Consider the following 13,889-nt stretch of genomic DNA (forward strand, 5'->3'; position numbering starts at 1 on the left):
CTTGCTTTCTTAGAGGTGGAATTAACTAGAACATTTTGGATTTAAAAAAAAAAAAAAAAAAAAAACAGAAAAGGACACCTGAAATGTAAGTAAAATCTTGTAGATAAGATCATGGTTCTTCTGCATTACAAAGGAAAGAAGAACATGTGGACTGCCACCTCTTATAAACAGCAGCTGTATTTGGAAAGCATGAAATGCAATTTTTCTTGGCCAAGGTGCAAGAACAGCAAGTATATTAATGTACTCGGGTGTCCTTTGACTTAGATTTTGAGGAACACTTAAAATCTTAAAGTCATGTTGAAACTAGTCTTAAGAAAAAAACATTACTTGCACCAATATCTTTTGAGAATAATAGTGATGTAATGACTGTTCATTCTTGAGTGTTTTCAATACTTGTAATCAGATTGCATTACTAAGACTTTGCAGCTGCTATAGGTGACAGTCTTTTTGAGTGTTAATGTGTACAATGAGATTTACATTATAGTGTTTAGTAAAAATGTATTGCAGTTTCTGGGATCTTTCAGTTTTCTTGATGCTCACAAATTTGAGGGGCCTCCAGGTGATCTGTGGGCTTACCTCTTTTAGATTAGCCTAGTGGCTGTCTCTTCTGTATTAAATAGTGTTTTCTTTCAGGGGGTTATTAAATGTTGCTGGTTAGTGAGGTGTCCCCTAAATGTCTTTATAATGTGAGTCATACTAATGCAATTAAACTGCTTTCTTTTCCAAAACTGTCAGTGTAGACCTGAGTTAAACAACATGTGAGGATTGATGTGTTGAAAGGAAGTCAGCTTTTCTTCAGATTGGGTTTTGCATCCAGCTGTAGCAGGATGACTTAAAAAACAAAGCATACTGGGAGGATCACAGTTAAACAGTGTTCTCCCAAAAAATGCCCAACAACTTGCGTGTTTTGGAAAGTAGAAGCTAGTTTTACTTAAGCAAAGGAAGAGCTTAAGCTGTCTTCCATCTTGTGAAGATCAGAAATGTCTGCTATTAAAATAAAGGTGATTTTGAGAGAATATGTAACTTTCTTTTTGAAAAGATCTTTCTGTAAATAGAAGTGTCGAGTGTGTGTGGGTTCTCTCTCTCACAAAACTGCAATCCGTTTCTATCTTTTCCAGTGTTAATGTGTGTTAGATGATGCACTGAGGCTTTTCAATACTTAGTTAATGAAATTGTATAATGGAGTACTATCCCACCCATTTCTTTATTAATGCTGTGTAAAATATGCTAGTATATGTTACAAGGTATATTAAGACTGATGTTTTAATATGCTGTGGTAGCTGTCTTGCACATTAATAGAAATTTAGTATCTTTTTATTACAAAACATTGTGATTTTAAAAAATTGTTTGAGGCAAAATATTTTTTTTGGTATTTTAAAGAATAACTTCAGCTTAGAGTAGTAAACACTTTTGGCTTGTTTTAACTGCACTTGTTTGGTTTTTTTTTTTCTGTGGGGCTTAGATGCTGAGGACTACCCTCAGCAACTGAGTACTCTCCAAAAGATATAGAAGGGAAATGAAGGAAGGCCCCACAGAAGTTGAAGATCTTTCTTATTTGTTCCCAAAATGGAAAGCAGAGAACAAAGATGTAGTGCATGGAGGCTTCTCCCAAATACAATACTATACTTTTGGTGTTAATTAGTTTTTAAAAGAAATTCCACTATTCGAATAACATTGATACTTCCTTTACAATATTATTGAAATGATGGAAATATTTAAGAAATGCACTCTACTAATAAAAAAAAAAAAATCTGTTTTCCATAAGGGAAATCATATTTTCTTTGTCAACAGCTGTAATTGTTACTACCACTGGGAATGTTTTTCCAGCTTCTAGCATTTACTGGAATACATGTATCTGTGTGTATTTCATGCAGTGTATATTCCTGTTTTTACTTGTGATAGGGTTTTTGATATATAGATTTTTTAAATAGTATAGCTTAGTGAGTCATCTCCATCAACTCTATTCATGACTTGAGTCACCAAGGAGGAAATTGGCTTTAACTATCTGCTCTAGCCCTATTGGAATGTTTTTCTCAAAGACCCAGTCCTGTTGACAGCTATTAAACCTGATGAAAATTCTTTTAATTTGACTTCCCATTTAAAAATAGGGCTGTGTAGTTTCCTGGATGCTACATGTTTTATAGCTACATTTACTTTAGTTGTTATCTAGTTTAATATATTTGCTTGTGTAATTTTGTGTGAGGTAACAGACCTTACTTTTTTCCAAACTCCTGGGTGGGAGCCATCCTTCAGTTTGTAGAATTCTTGAGTAGTTTCGGCTGGAAGACATCTCTGGAATTATCTAGTATGATGCACAGCTCAGAGGGGGGATTAGCTCTCAGTTTAGGTTGTAGTGCTCAGAACACACAAATCTTGGATTTTGAAAGAAGATCAGTATTTTCTTTTAAAATTATTTACTATTGCTGCATGTGATGGGATAAAATTAACTATTTTGGGATATTGTAACTTTCAGATCTTACATATAGATCTTAACTGATGGATAAAGCAGAGAGGGAAGGGTGACGGGGGTGGGTGGAAGAAGGCTTTTATTACTTTAACTCCTTGCTGGCAGTTTAACTTCCAGTAAGCTAGTCATTGGATTGAAATAGTAAAATATTCTGAGGAAAAGACAAATAATGCACAATCAAAAGTATCCCCCAAATTCTAGTTTTGAGTGCCAAACTAGCAATTTTAACCACTTTTATGTTTTATGTCTTTAAAATATAGGCGTCTTTCAGTAAATTACAATTGTGTGTAAGGTTTAAGGCATTTATGCCTCCTGGAGAGGCCTTTGGAAATAATTTTTCTTTTCTAGAAAAAACTTATTGAAATAAACCACCTTGGAAGGGAGTAATAAATTCCAGTAAGAGGTCCAGAAATGTCTTACCTATTTTGACAAATACAAAGTCTGCTAGAGAATAGAGTTCAGTTTTCATGTTAATGAAAACAAGTGAGAATCAACAGCTCTGTGAATTACATTTTGCTCTACACACAACACCTTGATAAAGTGCTAATTAAGTTACTGATTTTAATGTGCAAGCTTAAGTTTATGGGGTAAGTGTTCTTTTTTTTTTTTTTTTGATAATGCTGTGTCTTAGCATTATTTCTGTCACCATTCCTTAGCTGAAAGGTGAGTGAATAGTCCTGTGTTAATTGGGAGTGCATCTCCTGGCTACAAACACTTGAAGAAAACTGTATGATCTGTTGTCTTAATATTTCAGTTAATATCTTGCTTTTTGCTTTTCTAAAATATTCCATGCCATATTTATTCAAAAATTTTTTTGACAGTTTTGCTACCATGAGTATTGCATCATTTGGAGATAAGGTTTAATTTTCTTTGGGCTGCTGCAATTGCAAGGCCTGTTTTCAGGGGAAGAAAGTAGTATTGGTTTGTCAGTTAAAAAAACCCAGTTATTGTAACTACTTGTATTTGTATTTTCCATGTGAGAAGGGAATTGCATCTGACACATTGTCCTGTATCAATTCTTAGGTGTCTTTTCAAAACAGTTAGTTTCATGGTTTTATAGAGTGAATTTGAAAATACACTAGTATATTTTTAAAAAATCAGAAGAATCGTCTTGGCAGTTCTCTGTATACTTAGACTACTGGTATCAATGGTGATTGAGGCGTAAGACTGTTACGCATGATATACCTCAAATGCTCAAGAAGTCTTGTTTCTATAATACTTGTAAAAATGGGAGAATCCGTAGTATATTAAACATACTATATATATCTAATTTGAAAACTGGGTGTATTCAGGATTTTTGTGTAGATCTACTTTTTACAGTTGACATTAAAAGGAGTTGGAATTGTGAGGAAATCTAATTTTTAATGCTTATATCTAATGTAATTAGCAAGTAAAATGCTATAGTTGCCATCATAGCAGTTTTTGTAAAAGCAAATTACTCGGATGAATGAGACCTCCTTGAGGTTTGTTTGCATTAGTGAGTTCTGAAGTATTTTGCAAGAATCCTGCAACAGAAGTAATTTGGAAAGCTTTCTTCTGAGTTGTGTAAAGAATTGTCCTTTTACAATAGGATATTGGTCTTTGCTTCCCTTTGTTTTTTGTTTTTGTTTTGGTTTTTTTTTAAAATGTTCCCAAAGCTTAAATTACACTTTAATACACATTCTTTGTCTTATGGTTTCTTTTCTGCTATAACTGCATATCATCCATTTTTATTGTTCTCTTCCAGTTTAAGTTGTCTTCCCAGGTACCGGGTGACTTCAGAGGTTCTTAATTGCCTCCCTACATATTTCTCTAGTAAAAGTTTAGCCCTCCTCTCTTGCTGCTCAATTTTAACTCCCTGTTACGGGTAGTTATGGGTGGCTTTGGGGAAGGGGCTGAAGCAGGCTGCTACTCAACAGAAGAATGGGCAGTCGCATAGTGAGGAAAAGAAGCTCTGAGAAGATAGATGCTATCATTATGTTCTGCAAAAGGCTTGAGTATCCAAGAATGAAGCTCTCAGGTGGGCTAGAATATCAACCAGCAATGGCTCGGCTACTCTGTCACAACTGGCTGTTGGTATTCCTTTCTTTGTCGTATTTTGGGCAAAACCCATGGAATAGTTGACCTAACTTACCTGCAATAACTTGTTTATGCTCACATAGTAAATAGACGTCTAGGACATGATTTGTGGGCAATAGGACTGAATTTTTGTTATCATCTGGACTCCTGCAAATACAAGTTCTGGCAAATTAAATACATCTTTTTCTAGTTAATATGTCAAGCATTTGATTACATTAATGATATATGCTGTTGGTTAACATTTGAAATTGAGTATTTTCTCTGACAGATTTATCTTAAATTTGCTAATCCCATGTTAACCATATAGAAGAATTTCCCCATGGTGAAAATTCAAAAGAACATAAGTTGTGAACACACAACAGTAGGAGTAATAATAATTCTTGTAGGCATGTTGATAGATTAACAGGCAGCAGAGATCATAAGGCACATTTATGGATCTTGAGTCTATAGCTGAAATGTTTTTTTATATGGTAATAATTAAACACCAAAGTTAAAGCTACAAAATGGCAAATAATTACTTCATGGCTTTTGTTACAAAGGTTAGACTAGACTAAAAACCATAAAAATAACAGGTTCTACCCCTCTCTTTTGTTGTACTTTTTAACTGAAGATTGGTAGCATTTCAAGCTGAGAAAAAACAGTGGTTTATAGCTAAGAGGAAATGTAGTGTGCCTTTTAAAAAAAGTGTATGTTAGGGCTTGCCAATGCCTCTATCCTCTGCAAAGAAAACGAGTTAAGTTCTAGTGAGTAGTACAGCTTTAGAGCTCTGTACTTAACGTCCTTATCTAGCTGGTATTGTACTCAGCCCTGCCTTATATGGTACATTTCACATTAAAAAAAACCCAAAAAACAAAAAAAAAACCCCACACCAGCTTGCAGTTGAACCTGAGATGCATCAAGTAAGTATGTGCAGTAATTAAAAATCTGGTACTTTCCCTTGTAGCTAAAGAGTATCTCAGCTGTTTGTGGCATGTCCTGTTTTCACACACACACATATGCAAGCATGTGTGCATGCGCAGTCTGATTGATGTGAACTGATAGCCACGGCATTTTTCTACCATGTTGGGCTAGGGGTTGATGTTAGGGATGATACACCACTTTTCTTCCACTTCTTCATGTCAGGGCTGAGATGTAAAAGCAGACTAATATCAACAAAGTTGTATGCTGATTTTTTTTGACTAACTCGTTGCTATCAGTTTGTGGGTATAATTGATCCTAATAGGGCTGCTGATTTTACTTAAAATGTCAGTTGACATTACTATGAAAGGTCTGACAAAGTAGTTGCATGCTCTTTTAGAAAGGTTTAATGTGGGTTCTGGGGTCAGAAGAAGAGGTCCTTCTTAGCGTTCATCAATGGCGTTCCATAGCTGGACCTTAAAACTGCCTGTGTCTTTTAGTTATGAGGCCTTACTTTTCCTCTCCACACTAAGCCATATTCTTTCAAAATTAGTTCTTATGTTCTTCTTATGTTAAGTTCATTTTCTACGTTAATGTGAGTTACCAGAAACTAAATTACTGAGCTGAGAGCCTTTTGTTGTGTATCGTATGATAATTTCCTGTACCAGGATATTTTTACAAAACTGTTGACTCTGTTCTGTCAAATATTGGTGTCTGCTGCTTTAAGCGTGTGAAGATAGAAGACTCGTGTTTGGCATCCCAAACATGATTGAACAAAAAGGGGTTTTGTGAAACAGTAAGAGTACTATGAATGTATTTTGATTTGATTAATTTTTCAGTTTAAAGGTTGGTTTTAGCAAGACTGATTCAGTTGCCTAGTGTATGGAATTGTTTTCAAAGTGCATCTGAACTTACACTCTTAAATCATAAGTGGAATGATTTTCAGAATCAGGTAAATTTTTTTGCATATGCTTATTCTCAGCATACCTGTGTTCACTCAAGTGGAATATACGTTAACATTCTTGCAGAAAATTAATGAGAATGAGAATTTTTGGTGTAAGTTTCATTAGTTTTCATTTTGAACTGTGCATTTGTTTCTATTTCATCCTTTTGCTGTAAACAGTAATATTAAAATCCCTTGGAATTATCTGTGATAGGTGTACTGTATTTTCCCCTAAGTGATGATTTTTGCTACTCTGGGTACTGTCTCTTGAGTATTGTTTCACAGCAGGCCGTGGTTCATGATCAGTAATGTCAGAACTCTTTTGCTGTTGGATGACTGAGCATCAATTGAATCTGGATCAATTTGGTGTGTTACTTGTCTATTTAGTATAAATGCATGTTAAGTAGTTTATGTTGATACTACATTTTTATGGTGGTTTCAGAAGGGTGGTCAGTGTCTGAATTGACATAGCAATAGCATGATATAATTTATCAAAAAATGTACCACCATGAAGTTAAGTCAAAACTATTTGAACAAAGATGAACTGGCAGATTGAGTTTATATACCATAATATAACACATCAGAGCTTGGTTTCCAATCAACACAAGCATTTTTGAGTCATGAAGCCAGATTGACTGTATTATTGAACCACGGCCTTTAGGCAATATTGTAATAAGACTTCTTTATTTACAGTTAAAGTGTAAATATACTGCTGCTTATTAATGAAAAACACTGAGTGAAGATTGATTCGTTTGCAGTTGATCACATAACTATTTGGGAACTTTAGACTGCTGCATCTGATAAATTAAACTTACGATATTTAACCTTTAGCATTATGCAAAAATGTACAGCATTGCTATATTAAACTACTTATTCCATTTGATTTTATAAAAACAGGGGAGTATAGTTGACTTTATTCCTTGTACATTTTTGTGATCAATGGAAACTTTTGAAACTTGAAAGTTTTTATTTTCATGGAGTAAATGGGAATGTTTTAAGTTCTAAGAATGATAGGTTGACCGTGAAAACTATGTTTACTTTCAGAGAGAACAGGAAATGAGAATGGGTGATATGGGTCCTCGTGGAGCAATAAACATGGGAGGTAGGGATCTGAAGGAAAAAGGCTTCTGTAATGTAAAATTTCTTTTTCTTTGGGACTGTACATGTTACTCAAGCGCTATTAATTAGTGACAACTACTGGTAAAAAGTAAACAGTATTAGGAAATAAAAAAATTGCACATATTTTGCTTCTAAACAGCTGGGGTTTTTTCCCAATGTGTATCTTTATTTTACTGTTTTGACTACCTGTGGGAGAAAAATGTAATGTGCAAGTTAAGAGAAACAAAAAGGCAGGGAAAGGTGGTGCTCTAGAAATTTACTGATACAAAAGAGGAATTTTCTGTTCAAAAAGTATTTGGCATACTTTTTGAGGGACTACCTATTCAGAGAAGTTGGGACTGTAATTGCATGCTGTGAAATGATTGTAGAGCTTAAAATAGGTAAGTTCTTCTTGACGTACCTGATTAATAATGTGGTTGACGTACCTGATTAATAATGTGGTCGGTGTTCTAGTAATTTATTGCAAGTCTCTATTTGCAAAATTCTCAGTTCACTTTTGTGACTTAAAATATTGTCAGTGCTAAAAACTGTTACTGTGAAGTCTAGAAAAGTACATTCTTAATTAGTTCTTGCTCTATATATGCAGGCTGGAACAGTTTGAAATCTTACTTAACCAGAATATCTGCTTTTAAACAAGACTGAAATGTAAAATATTTCTTTAAACCAAAAAAAAAAAAAAAAAAAAAATCTTACTAAACTGTATTAACTGTCAATGTATGTCTCTTGGAAGCTTCCTGACGTTCATTTAAAATAAATTAAGATGATAATTCTAAGAAAAGTTATTTTTTGCATATTTTAAATTTGAAAGTACATACAAAACCTAGTAAACATTGTCACTTGACCTTTTGAGTAATGTGAATTTACAGACTAATGGATCTGCTTGGTCTGGATTTTAAACTAAATTATTTGCCATTTCCTTGCATTTGTTAATTGAGACATAGTTGCAAAATAGAAATAGGCTTTTTCTTTCAGTGAAGGTGAAGAGCTTTAAAAGTAATTCTAAAGGAAGACACTGAAGTCACTTACAAATAATAAGCTGAAGCATAAATTGTGACTAAATTTTTTTATTTTATAGTTGTACTTTTGCATATTATGCAGTCTACATAAATTTCATTTAATTAGGACACTTTGTGAATATTGATACTGTGAAAACTACTAATGCTAGTTGTCCAGATCCACAAGATACCCCTTTTATGTACAGATGTTAAATGTGTATTTATAGCAATCAGATCACAGCCCTTTTCTTGTCAGGTTTTAATGCTTAAGTGATGTTTAGCATAGTCTTGCTTTGTAAGCTTTGTGCTGTAACTTTTGATTTTAAACTTGATACAAATGCTTTTAAAAATAAATGTGTAATTCCAAAAGAAGTTGTAGGGACAGTGAACTAGTATTTTAAAAAGGGAAAAATATCCATACCGAATAGGTGAAGATAGTGTTTGTTTTCACAGTATCTGGATTTTAGGTTAGCTCACTGTAGAGGTGTGTTTTTTTTTTTCTCCAGCACATTAACAACCCCACCACTACAACCAAAAATACCCAACTCCAAAAACCTGCAGTGGACCTTTAATTGTTGATCTTAGCATCGTTTCTCAACATTTCTGTTGGAATTGTAACTTTATTTTTAACTGGCATTTACCTGTGCCACTTGTGACTTTTCATCCTGTGGGACAGTGGGAAGCTGGAGCATCTTCAGTAATGGAAATACCTGCAAGATAGTGTTATTAGGAAGCAAGGTACCTCTGATGGATTTAATTAGTGTTGGGCTGACTTACGCAAGACCGCTCATTTTTACATTTTTTTCTGTGGCAAACAAATTCTGAGAGAATCTGTGTGGCTCACCGTAGCACTTAACTGGATCTGTAATGCTAGGTGCATAGGTGCAGCTGATGAACTTTGGGGGGGGGGGGGGGGGGGAAGGGAAGGCTTTTTTGGGAACTGTCTCTGCATTGGTAAGGATTATTGACTGTGTCTTGTTGCCAGCCATGCCAGACCTTGGCATATGCAGTTTGGACACTTAGAGTGTACTTTTTCAGCCCTCCAGATTGCAGAAAAAGACATTTTTTTTTAGTCTTGTGCATTGTGGCATGAACACTGCTTTCCACCTGTTGCTGAACCTGGTCCAGTGAATTAATTACTGTGTGCCACCAAAAAGAAAGGGCAGTTAAGTAAGTGGTTAGCTCTTAGGGTCTGCCTTGGAGCTAGGAGGACCTCTGAGGTATAGCTAAACTGCCATTGTGGCCTCTTGTTGAAACTCTGCAGGGCCCCACTCTCTCCTTGCATTGCACTCTCTAGTTGTCCTCATATCACAGCTGACTCTGCCTGAAACTGGCTTAATAATACAGAGTTTTGATAGTATAGGTCACTATACATCACCCTGGAAGCAATATGGGTGCATTTGTATGATACAGAGGTTAAGAACTTTGTTGCAGTTGAAAGATAAGCGAACGCTTACCCAAGTGTGGCCAGCTGGCTGGGTTCAGTTAGGCTGGTAAGCCAGCCAGTTACAGGTAACTGAGCATTGACTGCTTTTAGTTAATGGCACTGCTACCAGCACTAAGCACTGCCATTGTGATAGTCCTGCAGAGTACTTCTAGCCCCTGAAAATAAAGGTTTCTCCTTACATTGGCAGTTTAGACTTCTCTGTTTCCTTCCATATTTAGTCACTGAATGGATGACACTAAAAAACAGTTTTAGGGCATATTCAACTGTAATTCTCTTGAATAGTAGCACAGTCTTCTACCTGCTACGTGAACTGATCATGCTTGTGGGTAGGTCAGAAGCGTCTGACTTGCGCATACCTTTGTTTTGGCTCAGTGTCATAGGGAGAAGTCTTGGGAGTTTCTTGTTACTAAGCTCAAATTCTGCTTTTCAAAATTACAGGATTTTTCTCTATGGGTTCTAATAAACTTGTGTAGCACTTTGCATGTGCTACTGTGTTGCATGGATTGGTTTTGCTAAGCAGCTTGCAGTTGGCATAATGTATATGATCAAGCCCTGGTCTGCAATTTTAGCTGCAGTGTCTTGGATGCAGCGGTTTCACTTACTGCTGCGATATATGTACTCAAGGCAGGTAATAAAGATGCAAGTTTGCATACATGCAGATAGTCAGAGTACTGTATCTGTGCTAAATGGCCTGCTTAAAATGAGGTACATGTACATATTTATTACTAAAGAAGTTACAGTTGTGGTGAGAGGTGAGAGGTTGATTTTCAAAATAACAAGTCTAGCAACATGTCAGATTTCTTTATATTCTTGTATGCTGTCATAACTTAAAACATAGGCTAGATTCCAAAGGCATGTCATCTTCCATTATCAAATTCTTTTTGGACGCACACTTTTGGCTGAAAAGGGTGGATTATCATTGTGTGTGTGTGTGGGAATTGCATCACCACCAGTCTTAAAGTTGATAATATTTCATAATAGCAGATGTAAATGATGTATGTAATGACACTTCTTTCTTATAACAACATGAGAAAATGTTATGAAGGCAGTTTTACCTACCTGTTGCGTATGTTAGTGGGTACTGGTGTTTCCTAGCTCAATATTACAGCTAAGTGATCTCCTCAAAAGAAGTCGTTAAGCTTTTCTTGTACCTCTTACTGTGAATCAGAATTTTGGAGGAGACTGTTCTGTCACTTTCAATTCTAACAAGGGTTTTCTGGTACTTTTAGTATAATAAATTTAAATGCAAGATTATTTATGCCATATTACAAATAATTTATTGTAAAGTTGAGTATGATCTTTGGTGTTGCTTTTAGATGTTAGACTAATATACTGTAACACTATATACAGTTAACATAGTACTGGTAGAACAGTTCTTGCAAATGTGTATTTAATACATTATGATCCCTAAAGAGCCAAGTTGCCTTATAGCTGCCAATTACTGCAAAATCACTTGAGATTTTTGCTAATTTGTGGTGTGTGTACTGCATATATATGCTATATGAACACTTCGATTCCTGCACAGAAACAGTACAGCTATATTTAGCTGTAAAGTTCAGGATTTTCAAATACATGAGGCAGATTATGTAGTGCAAAATAAAAGGGATCAATGAAAATCTGTTTAAAAGCAGATGATTGAGATAAATGTACAGTCTCAAAGAATAACATTTTTATTTGAAGTTATTGGAAGTCTTGTACATTTGGCTTTTTAAATATTGTAAATTGTTTGTTTATTCTTGTAAAATTCAGATAGGACAGCTCTAAGTATAGATTGTTTTGCATAGATGCGTTTAGCCCAGCACCTGCTGGTAACCAAGGCCCTCCTCCAATGATGGGTATGAATATGAACAACAGAGGAACTTTACCTGGCCCTGCAATGGGTCCTGGTCCTTCCATGGGGCCAGAAGGAGCTGCAAATATGGGAACACCAATGATGCCAGATAATGGAACAGTGGTAACGTATCACAAATTTAATTACTTTGAATAGCTGTCATGTCTCAAGGCCCATTTTTGTTACCAAAGATATTTTCACACTAAGAACATTTTACATGTTTTGAATGTCTTAAAAGTAATTGATAAAACTTGTTGATGCAAATAATTTACAACACAGAAGGGAAATCTTTATTTAATATTACTATGAAAATCCTGCTTCCCTCAAGAGTGGTGTGAGTTCTTTGATCAGCAACCAGACTTTAAATTGAGGTTAGAATATACAGCACTTGTGGCAAAACTTTGCATGTATATCCTGTCATGAAAAATTAACTGATAGAAGGAAATCACTTCTGTGAAATGAAGAAGGAACAACATACCAGAGTAATCTGTAAATTTAGGCATTTACTTTTTTTTTTTTAAACTAAATTCTGTGTATTAATTTGCTGGGGTTTTTGATGAACAGTTAAATGTTGGAAGCTATATAGTGTGAAGATATCTTTGTGTAAACGATTTACTTTTTTAAAGCAACTTTAGTGTTTTTTGTATTTCCTTTCTAACAGTGTTGAAAGCATGAGATTATGACAGTAATTATGCCACTTTGAAAATAAGTATGCCAACAGCTGTTAGGAATAACTGTCATATCAACACAGGGAAAATTATATTGCCTAGTTGCCAAGGGTGGTAGGGAATGTCTTGTATACATCTGGAATTTTTTGTCAAGAGCAGATATGCCATTGGGATGCAGTTAAAGCACTATGCTCTGTTCTCATAGCCAGTCACTTTTCCTAGCTGTAATGTCTTATGTAGAGAAACAACTATATAATTTTTAATCTGATTTTTACATATTTCTCAGTATTATTCTGTAAGTAGATATTTGGGATGTTCTAGTGGTGGTGTGATACAAAGGAGTATGTAGTATAAACAGTGATTCCATTACAGTTTTATTGGAACACAGAAGCATTTTGTAGCTGTATTTCTTTATGTATGCCTTCTCAACAGTATCCATCTGTGATTGAGCAATCTGTATAATGAAGTTTGGACAAAATCCTTTGTTCCTTAGAGGAAAACGAGATTTTGATTGAGCACAAAATACATAATGAGTCTGGCCATTACCAGTTAAAGGAGAGGCTCTCACTTCACATCATAGGAGCCAGCTCATTTTATCAGTTGTATCATTTCTCACAAAGCATAGGGATGCTTTTCACAAAATAGTGTTTTCAGAGATGCTTTTTCTGGAGACCAGTGTGTTACTGGTCACCTCTGAAACATTCTCTTGTGATTATATGGACACTGAAAAAGAGGTGTAAGGAAAAGAAAATGGTATCATAAATCATGGTATCTTTCTCAAACTGTTGTTTTTCTACAAAAAGTCATTCCAGGTATGGAAATGTAGGGAATATACTGACACTTCAAAATGCATGCTTTTAAAAATAATTTTTTTTTTACTTCCATTTTCTTCTGCATGCTACTGAAGGAGAAATTAGATACTCCCCCCCCCCACCCCTTTTTGGACTTTCAAGGTTTCAGTTAGGGGGACAGGCCCCTACAGAAAAGGATAGCCTTATTATGTTTTTGCTGCTGTTCGAAAGACAGACATCCTTTGAGGGCTGTCTACTAAAACACTGTAAGAGTTCATTTCAGTGTCCACTGAGAGAAATGGAGAATATGCTTTGTAGACCAGAAATGCAGTTTTCATTTTTTAAATTGGATGTTTTTCTGAAGTCTTTTAGGGGAAAGTTGGAGCAATCTTCTTTTTGTTTCACTGCAGTCTTTTGAAACATAGATTAGCTTTGAACATAACATTTTAAAAATAGCTTTCCCCCCACCCCATACTTTATTGTAGGCAGTTAATTACTGCAGTTTTCTTGTTAGCTGGAGAGAGAGGGGCCCTTACTGGAAAGAGGACTTGACTTTTTGTCCAAAAGTCAAATGGTAAAAGTTATCAGGAGTATGTGATAAGCTATTTGTTGAAATTCATATCCATTGCTAACAAGCTGCAACAAGTTAAAGATAATTTTTTAACAATTTTTA

General features: G+C 35.1%; 1 protein-coding gene across 5 annotated transcripts in view; it reads left to right on the forward strand.

Moving 5' to 3' along the window:
• The window catches only part of PSPC1 (paraspeckle component 1), a 69,666-nt gene that overhangs the window by 28,595 nt on the left and 27,182 nt on the right, over positions 1–13,889 (forward strand). Inside the window, exons 7-8 of one of the 5 annotated variants that reach the window (XM_075726040.1) lie at positions 7,410–7,467; positions 11,711–11,880. The exons of 3 other annotated variants lie outside the window; for them this stretch is intronic. In XM_075726040.1, the coding sequence (XP_075582155.1) occupies positions 7,410–7,467; positions 11,711–11,880 (228 nt within the window). Of the gene's footprint in view, positions 1–7,409; positions 7,468–11,710; positions 11,881–13,889 lie in introns of those variants that run through there. One more of the 5 variants, XM_075726013.1, reaches the window with a different exon arrangement.

Source organism: Pelecanus crispus, chromosome 1 (genome assembly GCF_030463565.1).
Source record: "Pelecanus crispus isolate bPelCri1 chromosome 1, bPelCri1.pri, whole genome shotgun sequence".
In the NCBI taxonomy this organism is placed as follows: domain Eukaryota; kingdom Metazoa; phylum Chordata; class Aves; order Pelecaniformes; family Pelecanidae; genus Pelecanus; species Pelecanus crispus.